The following is a 27,429-nucleotide window of genomic DNA, read 5'->3' as shown; positions in this document are numbered from 1 at the left end:
AGCCGAGCTAAGGAGAAAAATGGCGCCAACAAATAAGAAAAACGCAAGCAAAACGCAAGATCTGCGCGTTTCCACGGGCAACGGCAGAGAGACCAATTGTTGTGCAGAAAAATGAGCGCAAGATTGATTCCCGCAGAGGGGATTCGCAAGGGGCGAGGAGGAGGTGAAAAGGTCGTGCGGCAGCGTTCAAAGAGTGACGGTACTTTCAAATTATCAAGGGACTTCACTGATATTGCACACGGTGCGCCATCTATCCGCAACGCCGTAAAGTCAGCTCCCACCTCTCGTTTGATCCCGGAGCACCGGAGAAATTAGAATGATCTTTTTCGTCCTTGTAGGACATCTCTCGCACAGTCCCAGTAGCAATTACCTTGTTACCGAAATTGGCGTCGACGACATTCATTGAAGAGCGGCACGCATCTACTGGCACGTACCCACTGACCCGAGTTAGTATCGATGAGGATCATGGAACAGCAACACATACGCAGTGCTTCAAGTCAGCGTGAAAGAGACTCATTAGAGTGGTACTTCATCATCATCATCCTATTTTTATGTGCACTACAGGACGAAGACTTCTCCCTGCGATCTCCAATTACACCTGTCTTGCGCTAGCTCATTTCCAACTTGCGTCTGCAAATTTCCTAATTTCATAACCCGACCATGTTTATGCCGTCCTCGTCTGCGTTTCCCTTCCCTTGGCACCCATTCCGAAACTCTAATGATCCATCGTTTATATACACTACGCATTACATGGCCTGTCCAGCTCCATTTTCCAGCATTTCTATGCCTACCAAACAAGAAAATCCGTCCGTCCATAACGTGAAGATCACCTTTAAGATAGGACCCCCAGCAAAGAGCGAATTTACCTTAGTGCTACATCTCGCTTCAACGCGGTCTAGGAAGCGAGACGCCGACGAAGCTATCATCATTCGTCGCACTATGTCCACATCGCAGATAGGGCCTGCACGACCGCCCCATACGCAGCCGGAATACGGTTGATCGCGGTTGCTAATGGTTCAACGCCGAGGGATAGGACGCTCAAGAGCGATAACGGCTCATGATAATCTAAAGGTCATAAACGCACCTGGCACCGCCGCCCGCAGTAGTTTCACCTTGCGCCACCGTCTGCAGCAGTTCGTGTCACCGTTGCGCGTTCACTTATACTGGTCGGATCAAATTGCATAATATTGATAATGACACCGGGCTGCGTGGAGATGAGCAAGTGGCACAATGCTTACGCATATTTAAGGAACTCTCGGAGGAGTTCTTGCGTGATTTTTTTTCTTCTAATGTGAACTAGAATATCGGTTATCGGTTTGCCATCCGATCCACAACGCTCTATTCCTGTCTCTTAGCGTTATGCCTAACATCTCTCGTTCCATTGTTCTTTGCGCGGTCCTTAACTTGTTCTTGAGCTTTATTAACTTCCAAGTTCGTGCTCCATATGTTAGCACCGGCAGAAATGATTGATTCTGCACTTTTTAACAACAGTGTTAAGCTCACAGACAGCATTTGGTAATGCCTGCAGTATGCACTTCAACCCATTCTTATTTGCAAATTTCCTTCTCCTGATGAGGGTCCCCTGTGAGTAATTGACCTAGATAAACGTACTCCTATTCGAACTCAATAGGTTGACTGGCGATTCCGGATTCTTGTTCCCTTGCAGGCTATTGAAAATTATCTTTGTCTTCTGTATATTAATCCTCAGCCCCACTCTTACACTTTCTCAGTTGAGGTCCTCAATCATTTGTTATAATTCGTTCCCAGTGTTGCTGCACAAGACAATGTCATATGAAAACCGAATGGTGCTGAGATTTTCGCCGTTGATCCGAACTCTTAAGTATTTCCAGTCTTATAGCCTGAATACTTTTTCTAAGCATACGATGAATAGCATTGGAGACATTGTGTCTCCTTGACTGACCCCTTTCTTGATATGCAACTTTTCTTGTGGAGAACCAAGGTAGCTGTGGAATCTTTGTAAATATTTCCCAAGCTATTCTCGTATACCTGCTGTACTCCTTGATTACTCAATGCCTCTGTGAGTGCTGGTATCTCCACTCAATCAAACGCATTTTCAGAATCTATGAAAGCCGTATAGAGAGGTTGATTGCACTCCGATTATTTCTCGATTATCTGATTGATGAGATGAATGTGACCCATTGTAGAATATCCCTTCCTGAAGCCAGCCTGTTCTTTCGGTTGATTAAAGTTAAGTGTTGCTCTGATTGTATGCCCCTGCCACATAACCAGTCACGCATCCGGAGTGACCCATGTTGTCATCAAAGAGGTTTGTGGAAAAGCTGCACATAGATAAACATTGCCATATATCTAAAATCCAGGTTGGTTCGACGGTTGGTTTCTAACCCTGTTCTTTGAAGACAGCGATTCGAGGCGCTGCCCATTCGAGCACGAACTACCAAAGCGCGACTGTCTCGCTAATCGGCAGATCGAGAGAAGCAGTGCGTAGAGGGGCGATTCACACGAGCCGCCGCTGACAGACCTTCGCTGCCATCCGTGAACAGATGACCACGCTGACGGCATGCTACTCTGGCGCCAAAACGTAGCGGTTGAGGCAGCAGAGCCCCTCTTGCGCGGCACTATACTTTTCTTCTCACGCTTTCGCCACCCCCTCCTCCTCCTCCGCTTTCCTCCTCGCGCTCCCTTTGCTGTCGCCGTCTTTCATCCCCCGCTGCGCTCCGCGTTCGCTCCTCCATCCTTCGCTGCCTCGTTCGCACGGTTATGCCTAGGGAGGACGCCGAAGCACGACGCAGACGCGAAACGCAATAACGGGTGCCTAAAAGCTGCGCTTTAAAAGAAGCACTAGGTAGACGTCGAGTATACAAAGAGACGGAGACACAGGAAAGGGCACTCACTGTTGGGTCGCAGGCAGCTGGTGTCGCGATCGACGTTGACCAGGCCTGCTGCGGAGAGCGCCTCGATAGCTTCCTGGCACAGTCCTGCGCATGCGCAGAGAGCGGCCATCACATGCAGGCTCCTTTCGTTAATCAGAGTGCCACGGTGGTGGTCATCTTGTGATTTTTATATGCCGCGAGGCCTCAATATGCAAGACCAAACATGCCTTCACCGCATCAGATTCAACGTGACCTACACGAACTACTTCAAGTGCAAGATTCAACTGACAGGCTTGTGAATGTGCTCTGTGTGTAACACCGCTGAAAACCTGAAGAAATGGAGTTAACCGAGGGACCCGATTTTTATTAGTCATATCATAAGAAGACAACATTCTTTATTTACTTCTTTATTTCTTATCCTTCTTATCTTATTTCTATTCTTCAACTTCTTTATACCATTTATTGAGCACAAGTAATTTCCCCTATGTTGTCTTTGGTGTCAGTGTTTGTTGGCTTCTTATGATACCACTGAAAACGTGCAACATGTGCTGTTCAACTGCTACCGCTACTTGTCAGAGAGATTCCTTGAAGGCGGCACTACACCCGGAACGTGACTCGAGCTTGGAACTGCGGCACATTGTGGGCCCGTGGCACAGCACCATCAGCACTTTACGTGCCACGAAAGCACTAGCGTTCTTAATGAAAAGAGCGCTACGAAGACCCGGACTAAAAGAACAACATGTACGACGGACAAGGCGCTACTTCCAACTAAATGTTTTCTTTTTTTTTGAGGAAACAGGACTTTCAATAGATGCAACCAATAATGGCCCATCGTGACATCACGACCCCCTATCTCAGTAAAAAAGCTATCTCTTTTTCGGTAAGCGTCACAGAAGGGCAACTAATGCATGTGCCCTCGGCCTTTGCAATGTAAAAAGCTTCTAATATCTCCCGTTCTAGTCTATCCTTAGACCGTGCCAGAAACCTGGTGTCGCGAAGATACGGACGGCAATTGTGACATGCTCTATGAAACATTATGCGCAGTACATTGATTGCAAAAGTAATATAGTATATGAGATACCCCTAAGTTGCCAACAAGCTTATATCGGTCAAACCGGATGGTGTTTTAATCAAAGGGCGCGTGAGCACAATTGTGCCATAAATAAAAATGCGGGGGGCCATCTGGGCATCTGGCAGAACACTGTAAACGTCACAAGTGCCATCCGTATCTTCGTGACACCAGGTTTCTGGCACGGTCTAGAGCTAGACTAGAACGGGGGGTATCAGAAGCTTCTTACATTGCAAAGGCCGAGGGCACGTGCATCAGTTGCCCTTCAGTGATGCTTACCGAAAACGAGATAGCTTTTCTAATGAGATAGGGAGGTCGTGATGTCACGATGGGCCATTCTTGGTTGCATCTATTTAAAGTCCTGTTTCTTCAAAAAACATTTAGTTAGAAGTAGCGCCTTGTCCGTCATACATGTTGTTATTTTAGTCCGCGTCTTCGTAGCGCTCTTTTCATTAAGTATGCAAAACCAACTCGCCCACATCAAGCTTCTGCTGCACTAGTGTTGTTCTTGCGGGCTTAAATTTAGGCGGCGTTAAAGAGTCCCAGGTGGTCAAAACTGATTCGGTGTCCCGCCCCACTACGCCGTGCAACAGTATCAGATTGCGGTTTTGGCTCGTAAGCCTCAGAATTTAATCAATTGCACTTTCTTCTTATTCAAACTTTTACGCAACCAAGTAAATGATTCCCGCGTATTTCTCTGTAGAGTGCTCTTGTATTTATGTTCCAAGTTGCCGTGTTCTCGCGCCAGGGCTCGTATTCAAGAAATGCGCTTACGTTCGTAAGAGAAAAATTTCAGCCAATCCTGATGTTCGACGCATTAGCAAAGGCGGCTGGCCCATGGAAAGAACACTAAAGAACAAGAAGCTAGGCTCGCAAGATTCGTGAGAGACGCGGTTGCCTTGGCGATGACAAGAACCCTGGTCGTAACATTGACTCCAGCTCGAGACATTCATTGCTCCACCAGGTGCTTGCCCGCTGCAAGAAACCTTGCCGGCACAGTGTGCGTTGTTAAGAACGGCACGCTGAGGTGCAAGTTTTGCCAGCCAGGTGTGAGAGCGGCGTCGACGTTCCCTGGAAAGCCACCGCAACCCTCTAGCCACGGCGTCACTAAATCGACTGTGTGCGGAGAACCATACGCGCGTCCTCGACTCTCCGTCACAGAAGCCGAGATGAGTTCGACGAACCAGACTTTGTGACGGAACGCGCCACCGTCGACCCGGTCTGCTGTGAGCAAGGGAGTCCCCGAGGGAACGTAGTTGGAGGCCTCTTCCCACGCACCGTTCCTGACGTCAGCCCTGAGTTCCGCGAAGACCGTCTGAGCTCGGTTGGGGAGCGTAAACCTGTGCGGAAGTGTGTGTGTGTATAAGCCCTCGCGCAAAGAGGCGGCTCGTCTACGATGACTGGTCGAATGGTTCTCTGATCTAGGGATCGAGGGAGGACCGAGTGTTTATAAACCGCTGTTGTGAGGCTGCTCAGTGCACTTTCTCTCGCAATCATGCTAGACTGATGAACTACAACGTCCCCATGTAGATACTGTAAATAAACCCATATTCCTCGTTCTCGATGAGAAGCAGTCCTTCCCTTCAACAACGTACTCAGCGCGGATAAGTTGGACGATGGCATGGCCAGTTACCACCTTATTCATGCCCGACTCCAATCTTGACAACTGGTTACGAACGGTGGGATTGACCTCCGAATCCTCACAACTGGCTGACAGCGGTGAGACGGACTTTGCAACGTGGTGCTGTGTCTGTCGTGAGTGCTTGGTTCTTGCTTTGACTGTCTAGGCTTCATTTTGTGTTTGTTATGTTTAGAACTGTAGGGAAGCTAGATTGTTGACTGTTAGCTAGGTTGTGTTTTTCTAGGTAAATCTAGCGAGCAGGACCAAGGCAGTAAAGCAGCAATCATCAGCAATCATGGAGTTAAGGACACTGCTGAGAGACGAATTGTTGATTGTTGGTGAGGAACTGGGCCTTGATGTACGCAAGGAAATGCTAAAATCGGAGTTATTGGAGCTAATCTCCGAACAGGCCAGTGAGGAAGAAATTGAAATGGGCTTGGAACTTCTGAAAAAAGAGAAGAACGAGAGAGAGAGGAACGCGATAAAGATCGCGAGTTAAGAAAAATGCAACTTGAACTTGAAAGCAAATGTTTGGAGTTGTCTCAAGGAAGTGAAGGGGCTCTGGGACGATCAAGTGAGGCAGAATCATGCAGCATGAACAGGCTATTAAAGCCATTTGAGGTCGGGACCAACATAGCCTTGTTTCTATGCAATTTTGAAAGGACTTGCGAATAGATGAACTTCGGTCCGAGTACATGGCCGCAGCGGTTGCTGTCTGTGTTGCCGTCTGAGGCTGCAGACGTAATCGCCAGACTCAGTGCGGAAGATGCATATGATTATGCTAAAGCTAAGGCTAGTCTCCTGAAGAAATACCGCCTTTCAGCCGAAGCTTTTCAGCAAAGGTTTAGGAGCACAGGCAAGAAAGATAGCGAGGGGTATCCGTAGTTTGCATGTAGCTTAAATGCAAACCTAGTCGAGTGGCTGAAAAGCGCGGAAGCGTACTAGAGCAGAGACAGGATCATTGAATGCATGTGTCTAGAGCAGTTTTACAAAAGGATCCTACCATCTGTGAAGCTGTGAGTGCAAGACAGAGGAGATGTAAACACTGTGGAAAGGGCGGCGGAATTAGCCGAAGGGTACGCCACGCGTAGGAAGCTGATCGCCGAGGATGGTAATTGGGACGGTTGAAATGGACCGCGGAAACCATTTCCGTTCAAAAGGGGTTCGCAGACTAGATGATCGGAGCCTGTAGACAGAGGAAAAGCCCACAGAAAAGAGTGAGGAGAAACCTAACGTGGAAACCGTACAAAAAGAGCAGAAAAGAAAATTCGAATCTTTTGACCGATCCGCTGCTATAAGTGCCACAAACTGGGACATGTCGCAGTGAACTGCAGAAAGCCTAGCGTAGTTTTCTCCTACGTAGATGAAAAAGACGAGAATATGAAACTTTTAAGCCCATATCTTCATGACCTGCAAGTTAATGGAAAACCATGCAGGGTGCTAAGAGACAGTGCCGCCACGATGTACATTGTCCATCGGTCTTACGTGACGGTAGATGACTTCACTGGAGAAGTAGCATGGATCAAACAGGTTGTAAAAGAACACAGCGTGTGTCTGCCCATTGCCACAGTCAAAATCAGTGGACTATTTGGGTAGCTAGTGACTGAGGCTGCAGTTTCCAAATTTTGTCACTGCAGTACCCTTACATTTTTTCGAATCGTTCGAATCGGTTACTGCTTGAAAAGGGGCTTAAACTGGGAGAGGGCGTAGTAGAGGCATTGACGCGAGGCCAAGCTCGTAAAATCGCGTCGCTTTCGGCTGAAAATGCACAAGCTGCTCCAGCGGAACAAGCAAACGACATCACTTCAATAACCGAATCCGAGCTAGGCTCGAGGGACGAAAAAACCGTTGAAGAAAACCTCCCAGCTGACGAGCTCAATGATAGCGTATCGCCAGGGTGTCAAATATCACGCCAGCAGGAAGAGCAAGTTGACGCAATCGCATGCGATACAGGGTCATTGTTATCACCGGCCTCAAATAACTTTGATCAGCTCTTACGTGTGGACGGAGAGTCACTGGCAGCCGAGCAAAAGAATGATGACAGCTTAGCTAAATTACACCACACAGCTAAAGAAGGCATTGCTAGGCGCAACATCACTATACAAGAGAAAGGAGGATTGTTGTATCGGCACTACATAGATCGAAAGGGTAGGATTCAAGATCACTTAGTCGTACCTACTAAGTACAGGGAGGATCTTTTGAGTCTCTGTTATGGAAATGGGTTGTCCGGCCACCTAGGCATAAACAAATCAAAGAAAAGATTGCTTATGAAATACTACTGGCCTGGCTGTTTCAAAGACGTAGAAAACTGCGTAAGATCATGCGACGCCTGCCAGCGCTCTGGTAAACCAGGAGAGACATGGAAAGCTCCACAAAAATAGTGCCCTTATTAATAGAACCTTTCAGATGACTTGTGATAGACACGGTAGGGCCTCTACCAAAAAGAAAATCGCGCTACAGGTACTTGTTTACCATGCTGTGTCCAGCTACAAAGTTTGCAGAAGCAACCCCTCTGAAAGAGCTCAGCTCCACCAAAGTAGTAGACGCGCTTTTGACAGTATTTGCACGAGTTGGATTTCCAGCCGAAATTCAGGCGGATCAAGGGTCAGTATTCACCAGCGCACTCACTTCCACATTCTTGCAAAAGCGCGGGGTAAAGTCGATACACAGTATCGTCTATCACCCTCAGTCAAACAGTGTAGAGAGGTGGCATTCAGTGCTTGAGCGGGTTTTGCGTGCGCTCTGTTACGAGCACAAGGAGGACTCGGAGAACTGTCTGCCAGCAACTTTGTTTGCTTTGCGAATGGTTCCACATGAGGCTACAGGGTTCTCGCCAGCAGAACTAGAGTATGGGACGACACTCCGTTCTCCACTGAGAATGTTAAGAGAGATGTGGGAGGAAAGAGGCGAGAGTCCAACAGTGGTTGAATACGTGCTAAATCTGCTGGAAAGGCTAAGCGCAACCCATGAACTAGTCGAAAAAAAACATGGGAGTAGCTCAAAAGAACGCCAAATTCTATTGCGACAAGAATGCGAGGCTTCGTACGTTTAACCCCGGAGACCAAATAATGATCCTAAAACCTTCAAGAACAAGCTTGAAGTTCACTGGGATGGGCCCGTTAAAGTGTTGCACAAACTTTCAGATACTAACTATGCTCTGACAATGCCCGGTCGCAGGGAGGAAGTGAGGATATATCACTGCAATTTGATGAAGCCGTATACGTAGAACAGAGCGAAGTCGTTAACTATACCGTCAAAGAGCAGGATGGCACTAGTACCAAGTTTAAGGAGTATAAGGCGACCTCCAACTCTGAAATCGGCCTTGAAGAAGTAGTAAAACATTCGGTATGCTCGCACGCTCTAAGACCCGAGCAACTAGATGAGCCAAAAGGGGTGTTAGGGGAATATCTCGACAGATTCAGCGATCAGCTAGGTAGAACCGAACTAATAATGCATGAAATAGAGCTGACTTCAACCGAACCCGTAAGATCGAAGCCTTACAAGGTGTCTTCAAGAGAGAGAGAGAGATTATGGAGGCAGAGATACAGCGCACGCTAGAGTTGGGAGTTATTGAGCTCGTTGGGAGTGACTACACGTCACCGCTAATACTGTTAAAAACCTCTAACAAGGAGCCTCGTTCATGTGTTGACTACAGGAAGTTAAACGCCATCACTAGGGATCAGCTGTACCCGATACCCAACATTGAGGAACGAATTGAAAGAGTTAGCGCTGCTAAATACATTTCAACTATAGATCTCGTGCGGGGGTACTGGCAAGTTCCCCTTTCAGAAAGTGCCAGCCGCTATGCCGCACTCATCTCACCTGTAGGCACTTTTCGCCGTCTCGCGCTCAGCTTCAGGCTGAAGAACGCGCCGCTTAGCTTCTCTAAATTAATGGATATTGTCCTAAGAGACTTGCAGGAGTTCGCCTTGCCATACCTCGATGATGTAGCAATTTTTTCGGACAGCTGAGAACAACACGTATCGCACCTCAAACAGGGGTTCTCACGGTTGAGGGAAGCCGGCTTAACGATGGAAGCGGAAAAGTGTAGATTTGGTTGTTCGCAGGTTACTTATCTGGGCCATGTTGTCGGCTAGGGCACGAGACGGCCGGCCGAGCTGAAAATAGCTACGATTGTAGAATTTTCTCAGCCATGCACGAAAACAGACCTTCGTTCATTTTTGGGACTTGTGGGGTACTATCAAAGGTACATTCCGAATTACTCGCGAATGGCAAGTCCATTAACGGACGCCCTCCGAAAGGGAGCACCGAGTAGCGCAAAGTGGAATAAGGACAAAGAGAACGCTTTCCGAAGCTTGAATACGCTATTGATTTCTCGTCCTATGCTTCGCGCGCCAGACTTCACAAAGGAATTCATAGTTCAATGTCACGCAAGCGACAGAGGTATGGGCGTGGTACTTAGTCAGGTCAGCGACAATAACGAGGAGCATCCTATCCTCTATGCCAGCCGTAAACTAACTGTAAGAGAGCAAGCATACAGCGCTTCAGAGAAGGAATGACCTTGTTTAGTTTGGACCATCCAGAAGTTGTCGTGTTACTTGTACGGAGCGAAGTTCAACTTCGAGACCGACCACTGTCATCTGACGTGGCTCAATCAGAGGTCACACAAAAATAGCCGCTTGCTCCGATGGAGCCTCATTCTCCAAGAGTACAACTTCTCCGTTTGATATAAGAAGGGAAAGTTGCATAGCAATGCGCATGGTTTGAGCAGGCTAATTTGAATTCTGCGTTGAAGGGTCCCGCCCAAATTTTAGGGTTACTATTGTTAATTTTGTTAAGCCAAGAAGGTGCCCTCTCATTTAGCAGGATTCCCTCCATGATTGCTGAATTTGTCAGCACGAAATTGCATCAAAAATTGGCCTAGCGAAATTCAGCATTTTTGTTTCTGCACCTATGTTTTCTTTGAAGCCTAGTGGGTCTAAAGTGAGGCCCAAGGTACGCCATCTTGGCGCAGAGCCGTGTTGTGGGGTTCATTTTGCAGTTGCCTGTCCTTGTTAGATGTTTTGGGGCGGTGACATCATTACACAAGTGGCCGCTGCGAGCCAAGGCATCACCCCTTGGCCACCAGCCGTTCTCTTCCTGCCCAGTGGTTGTCAGCGCTGGACAGTCGAGATATTCCGGGCCATGGAGGCGCTGTTAAGAACGGCCCGCTGATGTGCAAGTTTTGCCAGCCAGGTGCGAGAGCGGCGTCGACTTTTCCTGAAAGCCACCGCAACCCGCTAGCCACGGCGTCACTAAGTCGACTGTGTGCGGAGAACCATACGCGCGTCTTCGACTCTCCGTCGCAGGAGCCGAGATGAGTTCGACGAACCAGGCTTTGTGACTGAGCACGCCACCACCGACCCGGTCTGCTGTGATCAAGGGAGTCTCCGAGGGAACGTAGTTGGAGGCCTCTTCCCACGCACCGTTCCTGACGTCAGCCCCGAGTCCCGCGAAGACCATCTGACCTCGGTTGGGGACCGTGAACCTGTGCGGAAGTGTGTTTGTGTGCAAGCCCTCGCGCAATGAGGCGGCTCGTCTACGATGACTGGTCGAATGGTTCTCTCACCTAGGGATCGAGGGAGGACTGAGTGTTTATAAACCGCTGTTGTGCGGCTGCTCAGTGTCCTTTCTCTCGCAATCATGCTAGACTGATGAACTACAACGTCCTTATGTAGATACTGTAAATAAACCCATATTCCTCGTTCTCGATGAGAAGCAGTCCTTCCCTTTAACAACGTCCTCAGCGTGGATAAGTTGGACGATTACATGGGCCAGATACCATCTAATTCATGCGCGACTCCAATCTTAACAACTGGTTACGAACGGTGGGATTGACCTCCCAATCCTCACAGCGTACACCGCGCGCACGTGGACACGTCTACAGCCACTACAGCCATAATGAGCACGAGTTCCCCCCTGAACACGTGCGTCTTTAGCGACCGTCCGTCACTACCTTGTCCCCGCCTCGCCGTGGGGGCCCTGCTTTTTCTTGGAATCGAGGTGTTCCAATAAATGCCCCCGCAGGGAGGAGAGTTGCGCATAACTTTACCAGCGCCGCTCGCACCGCTATTCGTCCAACGCTATAACGTGGTGCAAAATGACAGCAACTGTTCGACTGCACCGCTGCGAAGCCAACTTTACGAACGGGACGACGACTCGTCGTTTCCTTCAGTGCCATCGACATTGCAATCAGTGGACAGTCAAGCGCACGTTTCATTCGTCGGCTCACTGTTGTAGCTGCGGTACTCGACGATAGTAAGTCAAGGACCTTGGTGATGTGATACGAAACAAACCATATTGACACTTGTATTGGTGACTCGGCAGCTGAGGTCGCGGCAACGCAACAGTCTCTTGATCGTTTTCCGTCACCTACGCAGGTTCCTACAGATCCGGCGCAGTATTACCACGAACCAGCGTCACCAGTGCATCGACCATCATTAATCAAAGCGCGTGTGCCTTACATGAAGATACGACAGGACTGGCTGTGTCAGCAGAACGTCACGTGCCACCTGTGACGAACGTCACCTGTCCATCTCCCCAGGAACCATCGGCATATGGAAGCTACATAAACTGGTATCACCGCAGAATTCATCACTTGGCAGCTGAGGTCGCGGCAGCGCAACATTCTGTTGATCGTTTTCCGGCACCTACGCAGGTTGGTTGCATTTGCGTCACTGCATAGGAATTTCTTCTCACATTTTTCTTGCCGCACCCATTGCTGCCAAACCATAATGCGAACGCGTGCTGAGCTATCTAGAGACATGGATTCATTACAAAAAGACGTTGAAGAATTGCGTAAGAGCATCGCCCTCTTTAACAAAATGTTTGAAACAATGAAGACTAAACAGGAACGTCTGGTGAAAGAAAGCAAGGAGCTCTTGCGAACGAACGAGCAGCTAGCAAAACAGGTTGCTGAATTGCAGCAATACTCCCGCATGAACAATGTGGAAATCAAAGATGTGCCGGAAACAAAGGACGAAAGCTGTGAAGCAATTCTGCAACATGTCGCAAATAAAATTGTTTGTCCTGTGAGTCCTGCAGAGATTGATGTTGTGCACAGGGTCCCTGCTAAAGGGCGCCCGAACATTATTGCGCGTTTTTGTTCTCGTCAAAAGAAGACTGAATTCGCTACGAAAGCTACGAAGGCGCGTCTGTCAACCAGGTCCATTGGCAAAACGAATCAGGATAAGCCCATGTTGGTCAACGATCACCTGACTCCGGAGAACAAGCGGCTGTTTGCTCAAGCATTGGCTCTTAAAGCAGTGGCAGTTCCTTTGCGTCGACAACTGCGGCATCAAAACAAGAAAGTCTACAGACAGTCGGGTGTACCGCATCCGTGGAGTCGATGACCTAGCCATTTTTGCTTCAAAAGCAGTATTCGAGTGCCTTGATGACTGTGAACCACCATGGCGTCACACACTGTTCATGAGCTGAAGCAACTTCTTAGTTCTTCGTCCACTTTTCAGATTTCTATCATGCATTTTAAGGTCCCAAGCTTACCCAAAAACTTTGATGACATGGTTAACTTTCTTACTTTAACCAATCATCACTTTTCACTCATGTGTCTATAGGAAATATGGTTATCTGCAGCTGACGACATTTTATTTTCCATACTAGGCTATCATTCAGAATTTTTTAATCGTCTGGTGGATTGCCACGGTGGATCGGGAATATTTATGTCAAATGCATTATCCTATAAACGGCGTGCAGATATTCCATTTTCCAGTTTGGCTTGAATTTGACAATGACTTTCTGCCAACCAACAAAAGAGCTATCATTCATTTAATTTACCGTTCGCCATCATCACCTTACAATAATTTTCGTGGTGACCTTGATACTTCATTAACCTCGTTCATTACCAAAAATACTGTAATCGTTGTAGGCGACAATAACAATAACATTACAAATAATAATGCTAGTTCTTGTGTCCAATACTCGAAGTGCTTCATTGGACATGGTTTGAAATCTTTACTATATTCTCCAACACGATGTGCTCCTTCCGGTCGAAATACGCTTATCGACCATAATCTCAGTAATGCCATGACTAATCAAAAAGCTGGTATGGTAAATTTTAATCTGATAGACAATTATCCAATTTTCTCTTCCTCAATACTCAAACTACATATAAAAATAAAATGGTTAATAAGAGTTCTTTCGATTCAGCAAAATTTGTGGACATGGTATCCGGGTCTGACTGGGGCCTATTATCCGAGGAATCTTGTGGTAACAAAGCATTCAACACTTTGAGTGAGAAACTAGCAGATAATATAAATACTTGTACGCCCTTATCCTCCATATCACGTTGGTACTCCAACACCAGGCACCCGTGAATCACTAGAAGATTACTGCGCTCTATAAATAAAAAAGGTAACCTCTACTAAAAATTAAAACTCCAGCCATTTAACCTCGCCCTTAGGAATCATTTCAAATTGTATTCACAAACTCTCAGCGCCTTACATAAACAGGCTAAATGAACCTACTATCAAAATAATATGCTCGAAAATTGGAATGACTGTAGAAAGCATTGGAACGTAATGAAATAATTTTTAAATCTTAATCAACAGGACGCGCTTGTGACAGAGTTTATGAACGGCACCATCACTCTAACTAATAATATAGCTGTCGCCAATTCATTTAATGAATCATTCTTCAAGAGTTCTGCAGCTGGTGTCACTAACTTACCTAAGTTGTCCCGCTTGCCTCACTCCTTTTTCTTAAAACCCACTTCGCCAAATGAAGTTGGTCACACTATAATAGGTCTAAAACCACAGGCTGTGGCCTAGATTCAATTCATTCATCTAAAATCAAACTTGTTGCTCGTGAGCTATCTTTTGTCCTCTCTAACATTATTAATACTGCATTTCGTACTGGCGTTTTTCCAACGAGTCTCAAATAAGGAAAAGTAACTCCAGTATTCAAAAACGGTGATCGAAATATCTTTTTTAATTATCGCCCTATAACGATACTCTCATATTTTAGTAAAGGGATAGAGAAGCTCCTTGTTAATCGCCTAACGGACCACCTAACAAGATTTAACTTTTTGACACCTAAGCAGTTTGGTTTTCGTGCTAACTTATCAACCGAATTATCGCTGATAAAACTGATAAAATGGGCGGGGGCGGTGTTTGTTCATTTAACTAAAGCTTTTGACACTATTAACCACTCAATTTTGTATGCTAAATGTGAATCATTTGAAATTTGTGGACCTGCTTTAGCTCTTTAGCAAAGCTACCTCACTAACAGAACCCAGGTTGTTAGATATGGAAGCGTTTTATCCTCTCTAATAATCACCAACCAGGGCGCTCCACAAGAAACAATTTTGGGTCCTCTATTATTCCTCATTTAAATTAATGGCTTACCATCATCGCTTAACTGCTCTGAGTGCATCCTCTATGCTGATGATACCACGGTTCAACTTGTGAGGCACCATCATCTGGAAAGACATCTCATGCAAGCGGCACCCACTTATGCGGATATCAATTTGTTATCCGTACAAATGGGTCCCGCCGGCATGCTGTTAGATCCGGGACCTTTTCCTGGCATCCTTCGAGTTGCCCAGACCACATCGAATCGCCGTCGCGCCTAATTAAGGTGCGCAGAAGCGCATCTACCACGTTCCCAAGGCGCAGCACGCCCAGACAAGTTGGCGACCCCCACCCTCCTCGTGCGCTGCACGCGGAGCTATTGTCCCACTGCTTGACTCGTCCAGAAAGTGGCAGCCTGGCCTGGGTCCCGAGCGAAGCTGTTTTATGGCTCTGAAAAGTCGCTCGAGAACAACCTGCCTCCCCCCGCTGAGCGCTTGCAAAGCCGGAGGGAACGACGGCTCTAATTCACCGTTAAACCCTGGGAGCAATCCCCCCTCCGTCTATCGTGACGGTAGTTGCCGATCAGGAAGGCAATACCGGAGGCAAGTACGGACAGTGATGCCCATGGAGCGACCCCCTGAGCCGAATGCACTCGCACCTACCATTGGCCGCAGATGACGACACCTGAGCGGGCTCGACGACTGGCACCGAAGACCGGGAGCACAGAGAAGCGAGCAGGCATTCCTTCATTCATCTCTTCGGGCTTCTTGCCATGGGCCGCAGCGTCCGACTTGCTGCCGGCCACCAATGACTTTATTACTGTTAATTTCTTTGTATCCTTAATGTAAATAATGTAAAGAAACCTCAAATTTTCATCTCAAAGTCCTCCTCAGTGACGGCCAACTCCCGCATTCAACGGCCAGATCCAATATCCGCGGGACAGCGGTGGGATCGTCCTCCAGATACAACAGCGCTCACATCAGTCAGCTAGGACGAGCACGGCGAGCGGCTGCGTGTAGGCTATAATTGGTTTTCGATCGTGCATGTGAATTTGCGCTGCACAGTTCTCACAGCGCCCACACGAAGAACGCGTGCGATCACACACACGCAAGATGACGGGCAAAACTAAAAAAAATTGTTTTTTGAACAACTTCAAGGGGAGTACGGTAGCGCGATTCAAAGACGGGACAAAAGAAGACACAAAGGGACACACACAGCACTGTGTGTGTCCCTTTGTGTCTTCTTTTGTCCCGTCTTTGAATCGTTCTACCGTACTCCCCTTGAAGATGCATTATCAACAAGCCCACGTTGCAACCCTCGGGAATTTTAAACAGCGGTTAATTTCCGTAGGACTGTTCTTATAGTTCGCGCATCATCTTGTGTGTGATCGTGTTTTAGTAGCACGACCTGCTCACGCATACGTGTGCAGCACATTGTCATTTATCATGCTTTACATCTTTTTTTCCAGTTATTCGAACGTCTGTAAGATATCTAGATCGTGTATTACACCGTAAAACTGATGACTGAGTCGTTTCCTCGTTACAAGTAGATAATCGGATTGTTAGCTGTATGTGTCATCCAGTGTTTTCGTTCATGGCGCTATTTACTCATTCTATAAGTCGAGAATGCTGTATTTACCCCTTTCGCGCATCTACTGTTGAAATTAGGTTGCTTAAGGTGTATTTGTTCTTTTCATTTTCTTGTTTTCACCTTTTCATCTGCACGCCGTCCTGGTAAGTTTCTTAAGCGGTGCAACGTGCTGCATACACACACACACATATATATATATATATATATATATATATATATATATATATATATATATATATATATACATATATATATATATATATATATATATATATATATATATATATATATATATATATATACAGTGAAGTAGACGCGCGTATGAAGCGGTAATAAACCGCTTCATACGCGCGTCTACTTCACTGTGAATATTTACCCGGACCCAGAACTGCTTTTTTTCTGGTATATATATATATATATATATATATATATATATATTGTGAACATTTACATTATGAACGTCATCTCCGTCATCTGCACTTAACCATCACCATCACTCCCAGCATCTTCATTGTCGGCCCGGCTAGCTCATGCTTTTGGAAGAAAAGCGTCGCATAAAACCGTTGCTTCTCAATGTATATGAACAAGAACTGTTGCCGGCGTGCTTGGTCTGTGAGTAGACTGTACACTGTGTTCTAAAAAGCATGAACCTAAATAAATAAAACTTCGCATACACAGACACAACATTGGATATAACCGTTCTACAGAACTAGTGCAGCGAGTCAGCTAACTCCACACGAGTGGAGTTGTCCTTTTGTATATCTCACCATTATGTGGGCCGACCGAGCTTCCCAACGGGTATCACTAGAAAAACGCTTGAGCCAGAATTGTCATGGTTGTCATGTTAACTGTCATGGCCAGAACTGCATGGTTGTCCAGGTTACACCGGAAGACGTGAAAAACGACATCGGGAGAGCATATTGACTGGCTCACCATGCAGCGCCTCCTCCCCGCCCGATCTGGAAAGTCCTGGAGGGAAACCTGCACAAACGAATCGTCGCCGTACCTTCACAAACGCCAGCAACCCCAACATTTGCTGCGTACTATAAGAACGACGAAATGCAATTGGTACATTCAAATTCGCGGGAGGCCACGCTTGGTACCCCTTGCCACTGTACTCCGAAGGTCCAATTATTCAATCAGTCAGTCAGTCAATGAACAGCTCCCCAGGACTTGGCCGACAACTAATCGGTCTAATGGCTATGTGGTCAATGACATTTAGTGTACGCGACTTGCTTTAGCGCAGAAGCGTTTTTCTTTCTCGCCGTCTCCCGCAGATTTGAGTTTCACGGAAACTATACGTCATTTCCCGACACGGCTCAACACAGGACAGCACACACAGCGTCTTCGTATCTGCATCAGCGCTACACATGCGCCGGTCATCGGCTCTATTCTGGATGGATGTTATGACTTTTCGAACGGGGTGGTGGGTTGCGCCTCCAAGCTCTTGCTATTATACTGCCTAATGCACTACCTAGGTTAAACAATAAAAAAGGAAAAAAAACACCATGAACTCCCACAACCAAAATTCCGATCCCCTATACACTCCGTGCGGGACATATAGGGCGCGCCTTGAAAGCAACATATTTAACAGGGATAAGTGGGCTAGTTGGCTAGTTGCCGCACGCAGCGCCACTTGCGGCGCTATTTGCGTGCAATATTGAGAATCGTTGCAGACAGTAGTGACTCCTTGCGTAAGAAGCTATGGTGGTGCAAGTGCCCGTGGTTGGCGCATTAGTCCTTCGAGCTGGCTTTAAAGATATTGAAGTGGGATCGTTCTTCCGCGATGCCACTACAAAGAAAGGCGAAAAACTGCATCAAAGCGGGCATGTTTTTGACGTGCACGAACGGTTTGCTACGGCGACGTCGGCCAAATGCGTGCGCCAGGCGCGCGTCTCGCAAGAGGCTTACTCCATAACGATCGAGGTAAGTTATCATTCTTTCACGCTTAGAAAATATTTGATGCGTACCCACTAACCGTGTACTTGCAACATATTGAGACTATACAGAATTATCGATGGCTTAGATAAAGTCACGGCCACTGGCTAGGCGGCGTTCCTTTGTTGCGACCGCGGCTTCGGGTCATGACTATGCGTAGCCATGTCGCCGCGTCTTGCGCAGTGTTTCGCTTAAGTTAGCCGCTTGGTGTAATGACCCGTTTTTTTTTCTTTATGTTGCCTTCCAAACAAAGAAAAAGTATTGTAAAGCGCTAACAAGGGACACGGCTCAAAAGGAAGGTCAAACACAGGACAGGTACTGCTTTCAACTGTTTATTCCATAATGTCGTCGTAAAGTATATACGAGAAATGCACAGAAGCGTCTATGTTTATGCAATTCTGTCATCACAAGGCCCGCACAGCTTACTTACGCGGGCCGGAAAGCCGCACTTTGTTTTATGCGAAGCATACTAGCCGCACAACCACGCTCTTCCTTGCTGCGCAGCGCGCGGCCGCGTAGCTGCCATATGACGTCATAACAGCTGCAAAAGCGGAGGCTCAACTCGTGCGCTCGCTTGCGGCCGCGTAGCTACATAGGCGGGTCTCAGCTCGTGCACTCGCCTGCATGAGTTTTTTCTTCGCCTAGCCGAACCAAATATAGCCAAGCAACAGCAGTTCACCAGGCTAAACAGTGGTTCAACAACTAAAATAAAGGCTAGTATGCTTCGCATCCTGGGCTTAACCTTAGCTAAGCCACAGCCATTTTTTCCTGCAAACCCTAGTTTTGGTAGCCTAGCTAATCTTCGTCCTAGCTTGATTCTACAGAGTAGTCGTAGTGGTGCCGTGCCACTAGGTGTGTTGACATTATTATGCCAGGCAACTCAGTTCACTGCTTCATGTTTCTAACAAATAAATCATTCGTGCACAGCTCTAGCTGTCCTCGCATTACATTCCCAAATTTTGAGAAAGGTAGATGGTGAGCTAATAAGGTTTATCAAATTGTTCCCTCAATTTCGTGCAGTATTAAAATGCATACGTTTCTTTTCTCATCAGCTGGATGCCCGAAGGAACATCACACAAGCTCACAGCACCTGTAGAGGTGGTGTCTCAGGGCAGTGCAAGCATTCGCCAGCAGTGATTACATATGTCAATCAAGAGGACGCATCAACGAAGACGTCCATAGCAAATGTGTGGAAACGGCCATTGGCGAAGCAGCTTGAGATGTATAACAAGGCATCACATGTATCATCACATGTATAACAAGGCATCACTTCCCAGCTGTGCTGAGGCACCGAAATCTGTATTAAACTTTAGCAATGTTTACTTTTGAAGCATGTTGTTTTTTTTATTGAACGAAATGTGGGCACGCTTGCACAATACAGCAAAAATAACAAGAGCTGTCCAAACATTTGCTTCTGTTCAAATCACTCACACAGTCTTCATGAAAGGACCTTGTAGGTTAGCCAGCACGCTGCACACCTTGTCATGCACCTTGCACACCTTGTCGATGTGATACCTGAGTTCTGGGGTTAGCCTTTCGTTCAAGTTCGCAAAACTCTTGATGAGTTGAATGCACCGTTCCACATGAATGCGGCGAGATGCAACCTTATAAGTTTCTTCCATCTCCGCCTTGGTAAACTGCTCGCTGGCCTTTGGAAATGGTGGCATGACAAGTGTGACGTCCTTACTTTCCAAGTCGCACTTTAAATGGGGAAAACCTTTGTCCGCCATCAGCATATCCCCCAGTTCCAGCAGGTTAACCAATCCAGAGTTGGCGATGATGTACGTGTCGCTCGACCTGCCACCAAACACATCTGAAATTAATGTTATGTAACCGAATGGCGTGATCCCAACTTGAAATTTCAGTGTAAAGTCGCTCTTGTAGTTGCTTCAGTAGTTTACCCTATCTGCAACTTTACCTGGCTTCTCATTTCTGATTTCCGAACAGTCTAAAATAACCCTACAATTGGGATGGTTCAGGCGGAAAGAGGAAGGCATCGATGCCTGTACCACATCCCTCGAAAACCACTTGATCCACCCTCCGGCGCTGACGGACAGGACATCCAGAGCGGCATAGAAAATGCGCGGCGCGCTAGTTCGATGTACGCCGAACAAAATGCCCAATGCAGAGAATGCGAGGCCATGCTTCATCTTCATGACAACAAGCAAAAGCTTGCTGTCCACCGCCAGGTTCAAGTATCTCTCGCCCCGCACCTGTAACATGAGAGGCATTTTGTGAGCAGATTTACAGTAGTGATAAAACCAACCTTCAAAGCTTTTTTTTGTTCTAACTAATTCAGAAACTTCCACAGTTTTGCAAAGAATGTCCAGCTGATTTAGTGCTTTAGGTGCATGAATGGTTTCTTCAAACCATCCAATGCCTGAACACAAGCAGGCTGTATTTTGGTGCGGCTAGACATCCCTCCCAAGTTCAAGCTCCTCTGGCCTGTGCATCTGGCACATTGATGCAAACACTCCTGTGTAGTGCTGTTTTGTGCCTCACACCAACACTCTTATCTGAATGTCGCACTTGACGATGTTCAGGTTCGTCCCCCTGGCGCCTAGTGCGACCACATTGTCAAATGCAAGCTTGAAATCACCAGAGTATCAATTTAGACATATGTTTCTCATTCATTCTCAAACCGCAAAGTCCAACATTGGCAATCCTTATGCAGTTGATGGTCTTGTCCACTGTCACAATCTTGTTAGACTTGAGAATACCAGGGGGACTTGCCCTCCTGGTTTATTGGATCCCAACCCATTTGACACGCCTGAGATTCAGTCGCTTTGCAAAGCTTCTCTGAGATCCGTATTTGGAACTCAAAATCTGTCTTCATACATAAATTATCACACTGATTTTCGAGGGCCATGCTACGGGCAAAAGCAAGCTAGTTACCCATTGAAGTGCATTGTGAAAGGATTAAAAGATGAACCTGATCTCACTAAACCACCATCTCCTTCTTCATCAAAAGACCAGGAAGTCACTTTTTTGTTTTAGTTGTGATCGATATGTCACTCAGCTTGCACTGAGGTAGCTGAAATATCGTTAGCAGATACACTGTCTGCTAGCGCACGTGAAAACAAGGAGAAATACCACCATGCTGCAGTACCATATGCTCCGACAAATTCCACGGCACGTTAAAATGTAAAGAAAGCCCTAGTACATTAGATATCTTGTACGCATGTGTGCGGTTCATTATCTATAACGAGAAAAAACTGTGTTAGGTGGTTGTCCAATTCCCAAGGGGCATCAAATATAAAAAAGGCTGTGCCTTTAGATGAACGTGCATGACATCAGCATATCTATTTTTCAGTTCAATTTAAATTGGGCAACTTGTGAATATGCTCTCGTTGGTGTCATTTGGAAGCTGGTCTAATATTTACCTGTGGCAAGAGGCTCAACAGGGCCAGAAACACCGTAACTGTCACCCCAGTCAGGTCTCTGAGGGCATCGTCGTCTTCCTTGTCCACCAAGGTCTGGTAGCCATGGAAGCCCTTTGGTTTGTGGTCCTCCAACCGCAATGCAGTAACACTTGCGTCAGCCATTGCAGGCTCTTCAGGTGCAAAGAATTCAACCTGGGTGGATGCCTCGCATGCACCGGCGAACAGGGTGCAGGCAATCATCAGGATTCCTTTGCTGGGGCCTTGCGGTGTCTGTAGTGTCTGAGTTGAGACCTGCATAAAATTGATAGCATGTTAAAATTTTCAGACAAGAGAACAAGGTGTTTTCTAGCTTTATCTTAATCTAGAATACCGATTGTATGCCATGTCGAGAAGCGCTAACCAGGCACACTAAGACACAAAAGCCCATGCAAGGCTCACCACAGTGCCCCTGGGAAACTAGGTGAAAATGAATTCCCTTCTTAAAACTGGTTCCCTTCTTGTTCATTGTTATCAACAAGAAGGCCACTACCATCGCAGGTTTTTAGTAGGGATAACAACAGCAAGGACTGGATCCTACAGGATTGTTCGTTGCTTGGGGAACTCGAACGATGAAGTGGCGGCTGACAAAACCCAGCTTTTTTCATGCAGCCATTTGCGACCCGAGGTCATTCACATTAGTATTCTCAAGCCGTTCTACACTCGATAAGACTGTGCATGTTTCGTGTTCCAGGTTGTTCTTCAGTGTACCGTTATTTTGTTTTGTGTTGCACCAGGGTGATGTGCTTTTAACGGAGGCAGTAAAGGCTGCTTTTCGTTTATTTCTGGCACAAGTTCACCATAATAAATGTTCAGTTGTTTGTTATTCACTGCTGCATTGTTTGCCATTTACGGCAATATGTCTGTTCTGACTTTTAGCTTTCAAACACAAGAAGCATCCAGCCTGGATTCCTTTCTTTATACTCTGCAAATTTTGAGTGCGCACTTACTCGGTACCTTATGGTAGTACAACAGAACCTACCTCAACTCCTTGCAGCTGTTGGGTTCGTTATTCCCGTCGGTGCATTCAGGTTGCTCCAGCGGTAGTGTGACTGCTGGTGCTGGAGAAGCTGGCACATCCATGGTGGCAGCAGGTGGTCCATCTTGCACCACGTTTGGCAAAGATGCTAAGGAGTGGGCGAGATCTGCAGCAGTTGCTACGGCTGTTCTCCGCTTCTTAATTCTAAGAAATATGCACACCGTAACTTCTCTAGACAATTGCAATGCAGCTTGGCATTGAACAAGAAAATGTGTCTAATTAGGGCGGGGGCATTGCTACTGTAAGTTTTGAACAGTTGCAACCAGCAATGTTTGGCTCACACTGATATAGCACACGCGGACTGAGGCGCTGCAATAGAACTGCTTTACATTGGAGCAATCTCATTTACAGCCAGCAGGTCCATATCATGGATCTGCTCCCCCTTCTCTCCCTGTCAGGCTATGGTGAAAGACTAAAACAAACAAACTAAAACCAACGACTGCCAGATCTCCTAAGACTAGAATTTACAGACTCGATATTTGTTTCGCATGCAAATTTGTCCCCATGTTGCAGGCTTTGCGCGTTTGATCACCCCCGGAATGACTGCATGCACTGCTGTTTACTCCTAAGTATGACGTAGTACTTCTGCGGAAACCCGCAAGGTGGAGAGAAGTAATGAATAAAGGGAAAATCAGACATCCAACCGTTCGTAGCAATTGATACAAAGGAAACCCATACGGGTGCTACACAGGAAACCCATACCCGTATGGGTTTCCTTTGTAGCACTTGCTACGAACGGGTGGATGTCTGATTTTCCCTTTATTCACTCCTAAGTATGCACCACTCTAAGTGCGTGCGCACTTGGCCATCTCGTCTGTGTGAAGTCACTGCGCTTTTCTTTTTTGCGGGGATTATGGTGCGAGCCAAGCTATGCTCTAGCGACCTCTAAAAGTTTCCGTGTGTCATGTGGCTACCCCGCCGTACTATTTCTGCTTCAATTAGGGGAGCTCTTCGAGGAGCCGCGACCACATGGTCCCGCTACCTCTTGGAGAGGGGAGTTTCGACCCCAAGTTTGCGCACCTCTGCTTTAGCGGCTGCGCCTTTGCCAGCGCTAGAGTGAAATCGGTCACAGGAACCATCGAGCACACCTACTGACGAAATCTTGGCTCGGGTGTCGCGAAGACATTACCGCATCTAAAAACGTCTGCACCTGACAGCTAGCTTAAAAAGAAAGTGCCTATTTCGCCGAGTTCTCACCTTTCATAGCATCCTGCCTTATCTTCCGGAAGCACGGACCGCTAGCGGTACTCGTCACAAAATATCGTTGGCACGTGCGGTGGGGATGACGCATCCTTGGATGGCGCACCCCCAACGAAATGGACGCTGCATATGTTCGTGTGCAGCGTCCATGTGCAGCGTGCAGCTCTAGTTTTTGGTTCTCATGACGCTGCTTTGTACTGTGCTGTATTCTCCAGGCGCAGGAACCTTCTTTTATGCCGTGAGTGCATGTGTTCTTTTTGTATATATTGGAGAAAAAATTGCCTTGAGCTTAAATATGCATGTATATCGCTTGTAATTTTTTTCAACACGGGTGCTGTATCTCCCTTCGTCTTTGTTACTGCTTTGTCCCAATTTTTATGCAACTTTCCTGTATTTTATGCAATAAAATTCTGGTAGCATCCTAATAGCATTTTACCTGCGCAATTGAGGTCACTGGTTTTTCGTATACGCATTTATTTGAGTTTTTCACTGTCTCAATAATCTGGCTGTCCATTCATTGAAACCTTTTCCCAACCTCTATGACTATTTCTGGGGTACTTGATACTGCAAGTGCAGGTGGCCATCTATATGGTTCTTTGGAATTGTGTTAGCCGTGTGTTACTGCCAATTTCCTGTGCTAAATAATTATTTCTTCTCTTATCGTTCAAGGTTTTAGCCTTGCCTTATCTTTTTATTGACTGAGGTACCACTTAGTTGCTGGGTATAGTGAAAAAGGCCCCAAAATGTGCTCTGATTAGCTTTGTGCAAGTCCACCAAAATTAACTGAAAATGAGCTCAGTAAATTGAGGAAATACCACCAACAAACTCTTCTGTACCTCAATTTAACATATACAAATGGTGTACTGTTCTTGCAAACCTGGCTCGTCAGAAACATGATTCAGGTGTTCACCATGCCTGACAACTTTCTAAATGATGTCTCATCAATTAATAGCTAAGTTGAGTGATGTTATTTTATAATATAATTGGGGAACCTGAATTTATATACTTTTCGAAGACAATAAGCTCAGACACGTCTACTTTGGTACTTCATTAAATTTTAATCGCGGTGAAAGACGTGTGCTAAAGCTTGTATATATTTACGTGAAGTCATTTGTTTCAAGTCTGTTATTTTGCCTTCTCAAAGTCAGCCGTAACTGTTCCTGTGATGGGTTAGTGTGCGAAACATTTTAATGTAACGTATTCAGATGTCGTGTATGTATTCACATGCAAGCAGCTTCAAGTGTTCATGTGTTCAAAATTGGTTGTTAAAAGGGTATGCTTAAGCCCTGCCTTTTGAGTCGCTTTGCCTTCTAGTCATAAACTTTAGTCGCAAGTGAAGACGACAATGGTCGTTTTGTTTGAATTCATATGTATAGGTTTTTTTTTTCAGATGTATTTACACTGTTAGGAGTGCTGTAGGTACTAGCCTATGTCTCCAGGTTCGATGTAGTGGTGCCTTATGTACTGTAATAATGTTTCATGGGCACGCATCTTTAGTGTTAATAAAGGTACATCAAATTGATCAGTCTCTCTTTTGCTTTTGTTTGTGTTTGTGAAAGTTATGAGCAGGCACCGGGGCATGCAAGTGTGAATCGCAAAGCAACTTCAATATATGAATAAAAATCCCCTAGCCCAACGGAATGTCAATCATATTTCAATGGTGACTTCTGAAATCTCAATGACATCTCAACTGGGCCACAATGTACTTTTCAGTGCTGTGACAACTATAACTCAACAACAGATCAACGGAACTACCACAACGTCAGTTCAATGCAGCATCAATGGTAACCCAACAACCATTCAACAAAAGTAACACAAACCATTTAAGCGCAATGGAATTTCAATGGTAACTTAACAATTATTCAACATTAAGGCACCCAATGGTGTTTCAAATAAATTTCAGTCGCCAATATTCAAGACCACTCAACAGTCAGCCCAACAATTCTCCAACAAAATTTCCACAATTCCTCAATAAAAAACTCAAGATTGACCAATGATAATTCAATGCCTTCTCAATAATTTTTTTTGTACGGGAGTGCTCCTAGTTTGTTCTGTCGACACTGAAATGTGCAGATAAAAGTGGCACAAGAAAAACAAAAACGCAGAACGCGAGACGGCCGAGAGAGAAGACACGGTCACGGGAACCAAACTTACTTTTTTCGTCGCACAGCCGTGATCCACTGTTGCCGCTGCCCGAAAAAGCACGGACGAGTTGAGAAACCGTGAAACTTCGTCCCCGCTGGGCACGACGTGTACCTGTTGGTACAGCCGACTACGCAGCAATTCATTATTCAAAAAAAAAATACGCGTTAAACGCGGTCATGGCATACGCGTCTCCACGGCGGTATGGATTCGTATTCCGGCGGCAGCACGGAGACCATGCGGAGACGTTTCCTTCTACTCGGGTTCTCAACGAGTGTCTTCTCTGACAGCCGCATTGTGGTGTCCTTCCAGGCAGGCAGGAACCAGGCAGTTGCAGGGAAAGTACGCAAAAGGAATTTCTTTATTCCATAGACAAGGTGACTTGCGAGCGCCAGCACAGCCGGGCCTCCTTCTGTGATAAGCTGGGAAGAAGTGCGGGGGCTACGCTCGGCGTCGCGGTATATAAGCCCTTATCAAAGGGGCGTGTAGCAGTAGCGCACGTGTCGGTTATCGGTAGACGTGCAGCCACTACACTCCCCCGTTCTTATTGTAGTTCGGGCGCATGCGTTCAAACGAAAAGTAGTTCATGGCACATAGCGGTCTGGAGGGCGCCGCTGCCTTGCAGGATAACGCCACTCTGCCGTGGCTGGAAGAGAAGACGAAGCTTGCTGCGCCGGCCTCATCTCGGATCGCGGCGGCTCGGGGTCGACTCGCTGTTCAGAGATGTAAGGAAAGTCCATATTCCTAGCTTGAATTATGTGGTTCTGGTGGCGCTTCCAGGCAAACACACCTCCACCATTTCCACACGAACTCTGTATGGAACAGATCCAGTCTGCCCTAACACAACCCCAGGCAACCACTTTCCACCACGTCTGCAATTTCGCACAAGAGCACTTTCACCCGCAGCGAATCCACGTGCGCGCTGCTTGCGACGCACTGTCTGGACGAACTGCCGCGTCGAAACCTTCTGCTGCAGCGACGACTTGACTGCATCTAGACGGGTGCGGAGTCGACGCTGTAGCAGGAGAGTGGCCGGCGCCTCGCCTGTGGTCGCATTTGGAGTGTTCCTGTAAGAAAACAAAAACCCTCCCTATGTTGTGCTTAAGCTAGCGGCAGTACTTTTCCGCAGTGCCGCTTTCAATGTTTGGACAAATCGTTCAGCCTGTCCATTACTACTCGGATGGTAGGCTGACGTCCTTATATGGCGCGTGCCAATGCTCTTAAGGTAGTTTGAAAACACAGCAGAGATGA

General features: G+C 46.7%; 1 protein-coding gene and 1 pseudogene across 2 annotated transcripts in view; both read right to left on the bottom strand.

Moving 5' to 3' along the window:
* LOC139055859 (probable ATP-dependent DNA helicase HFM1) overlaps positions 1 to 27,429 on the bottom strand; it is a 531,554-nt gene that overhangs the window by 227,694 nt on the left and 276,431 nt on the right. For both annotated transcript variants that reach the window (XM_070533424.1, XM_070533425.1), the window contains exons 14-15: positions 17,374 to 17,421; positions 2,874 to 2,957 (exon numbers count right to left, since the gene is read on the bottom strand). In XM_070533424.1, the coding sequence (XP_070389525.1) occupies positions 2,874 to 2,957; positions 17,374 to 17,421 (132 nt within the window). The remainder of the gene's footprint in view (positions 1 to 2,873; positions 2,958 to 17,373; positions 17,422 to 27,429) is intronic.
* LOC139055860 (uncharacterized) lies at positions 19,806 to 26,324 on the bottom strand (annotated as a pseudogene).

Source organism: Dermacentor albipictus, chromosome 2 (genome assembly GCF_038994185.2).
Source record: "Dermacentor albipictus isolate Rhodes 1998 colony chromosome 2, USDA_Dalb.pri_finalv2, whole genome shotgun sequence".
In the NCBI taxonomy this organism is placed as follows: Eukaryota; Metazoa; Arthropoda; class Arachnida; order Ixodida; family Ixodidae; genus Dermacentor; species Dermacentor albipictus.
The sequence above is the reverse complement of the archived record's forward strand: the minus strand, read 5'-3'. Positions and strand labels throughout refer to the sequence as shown.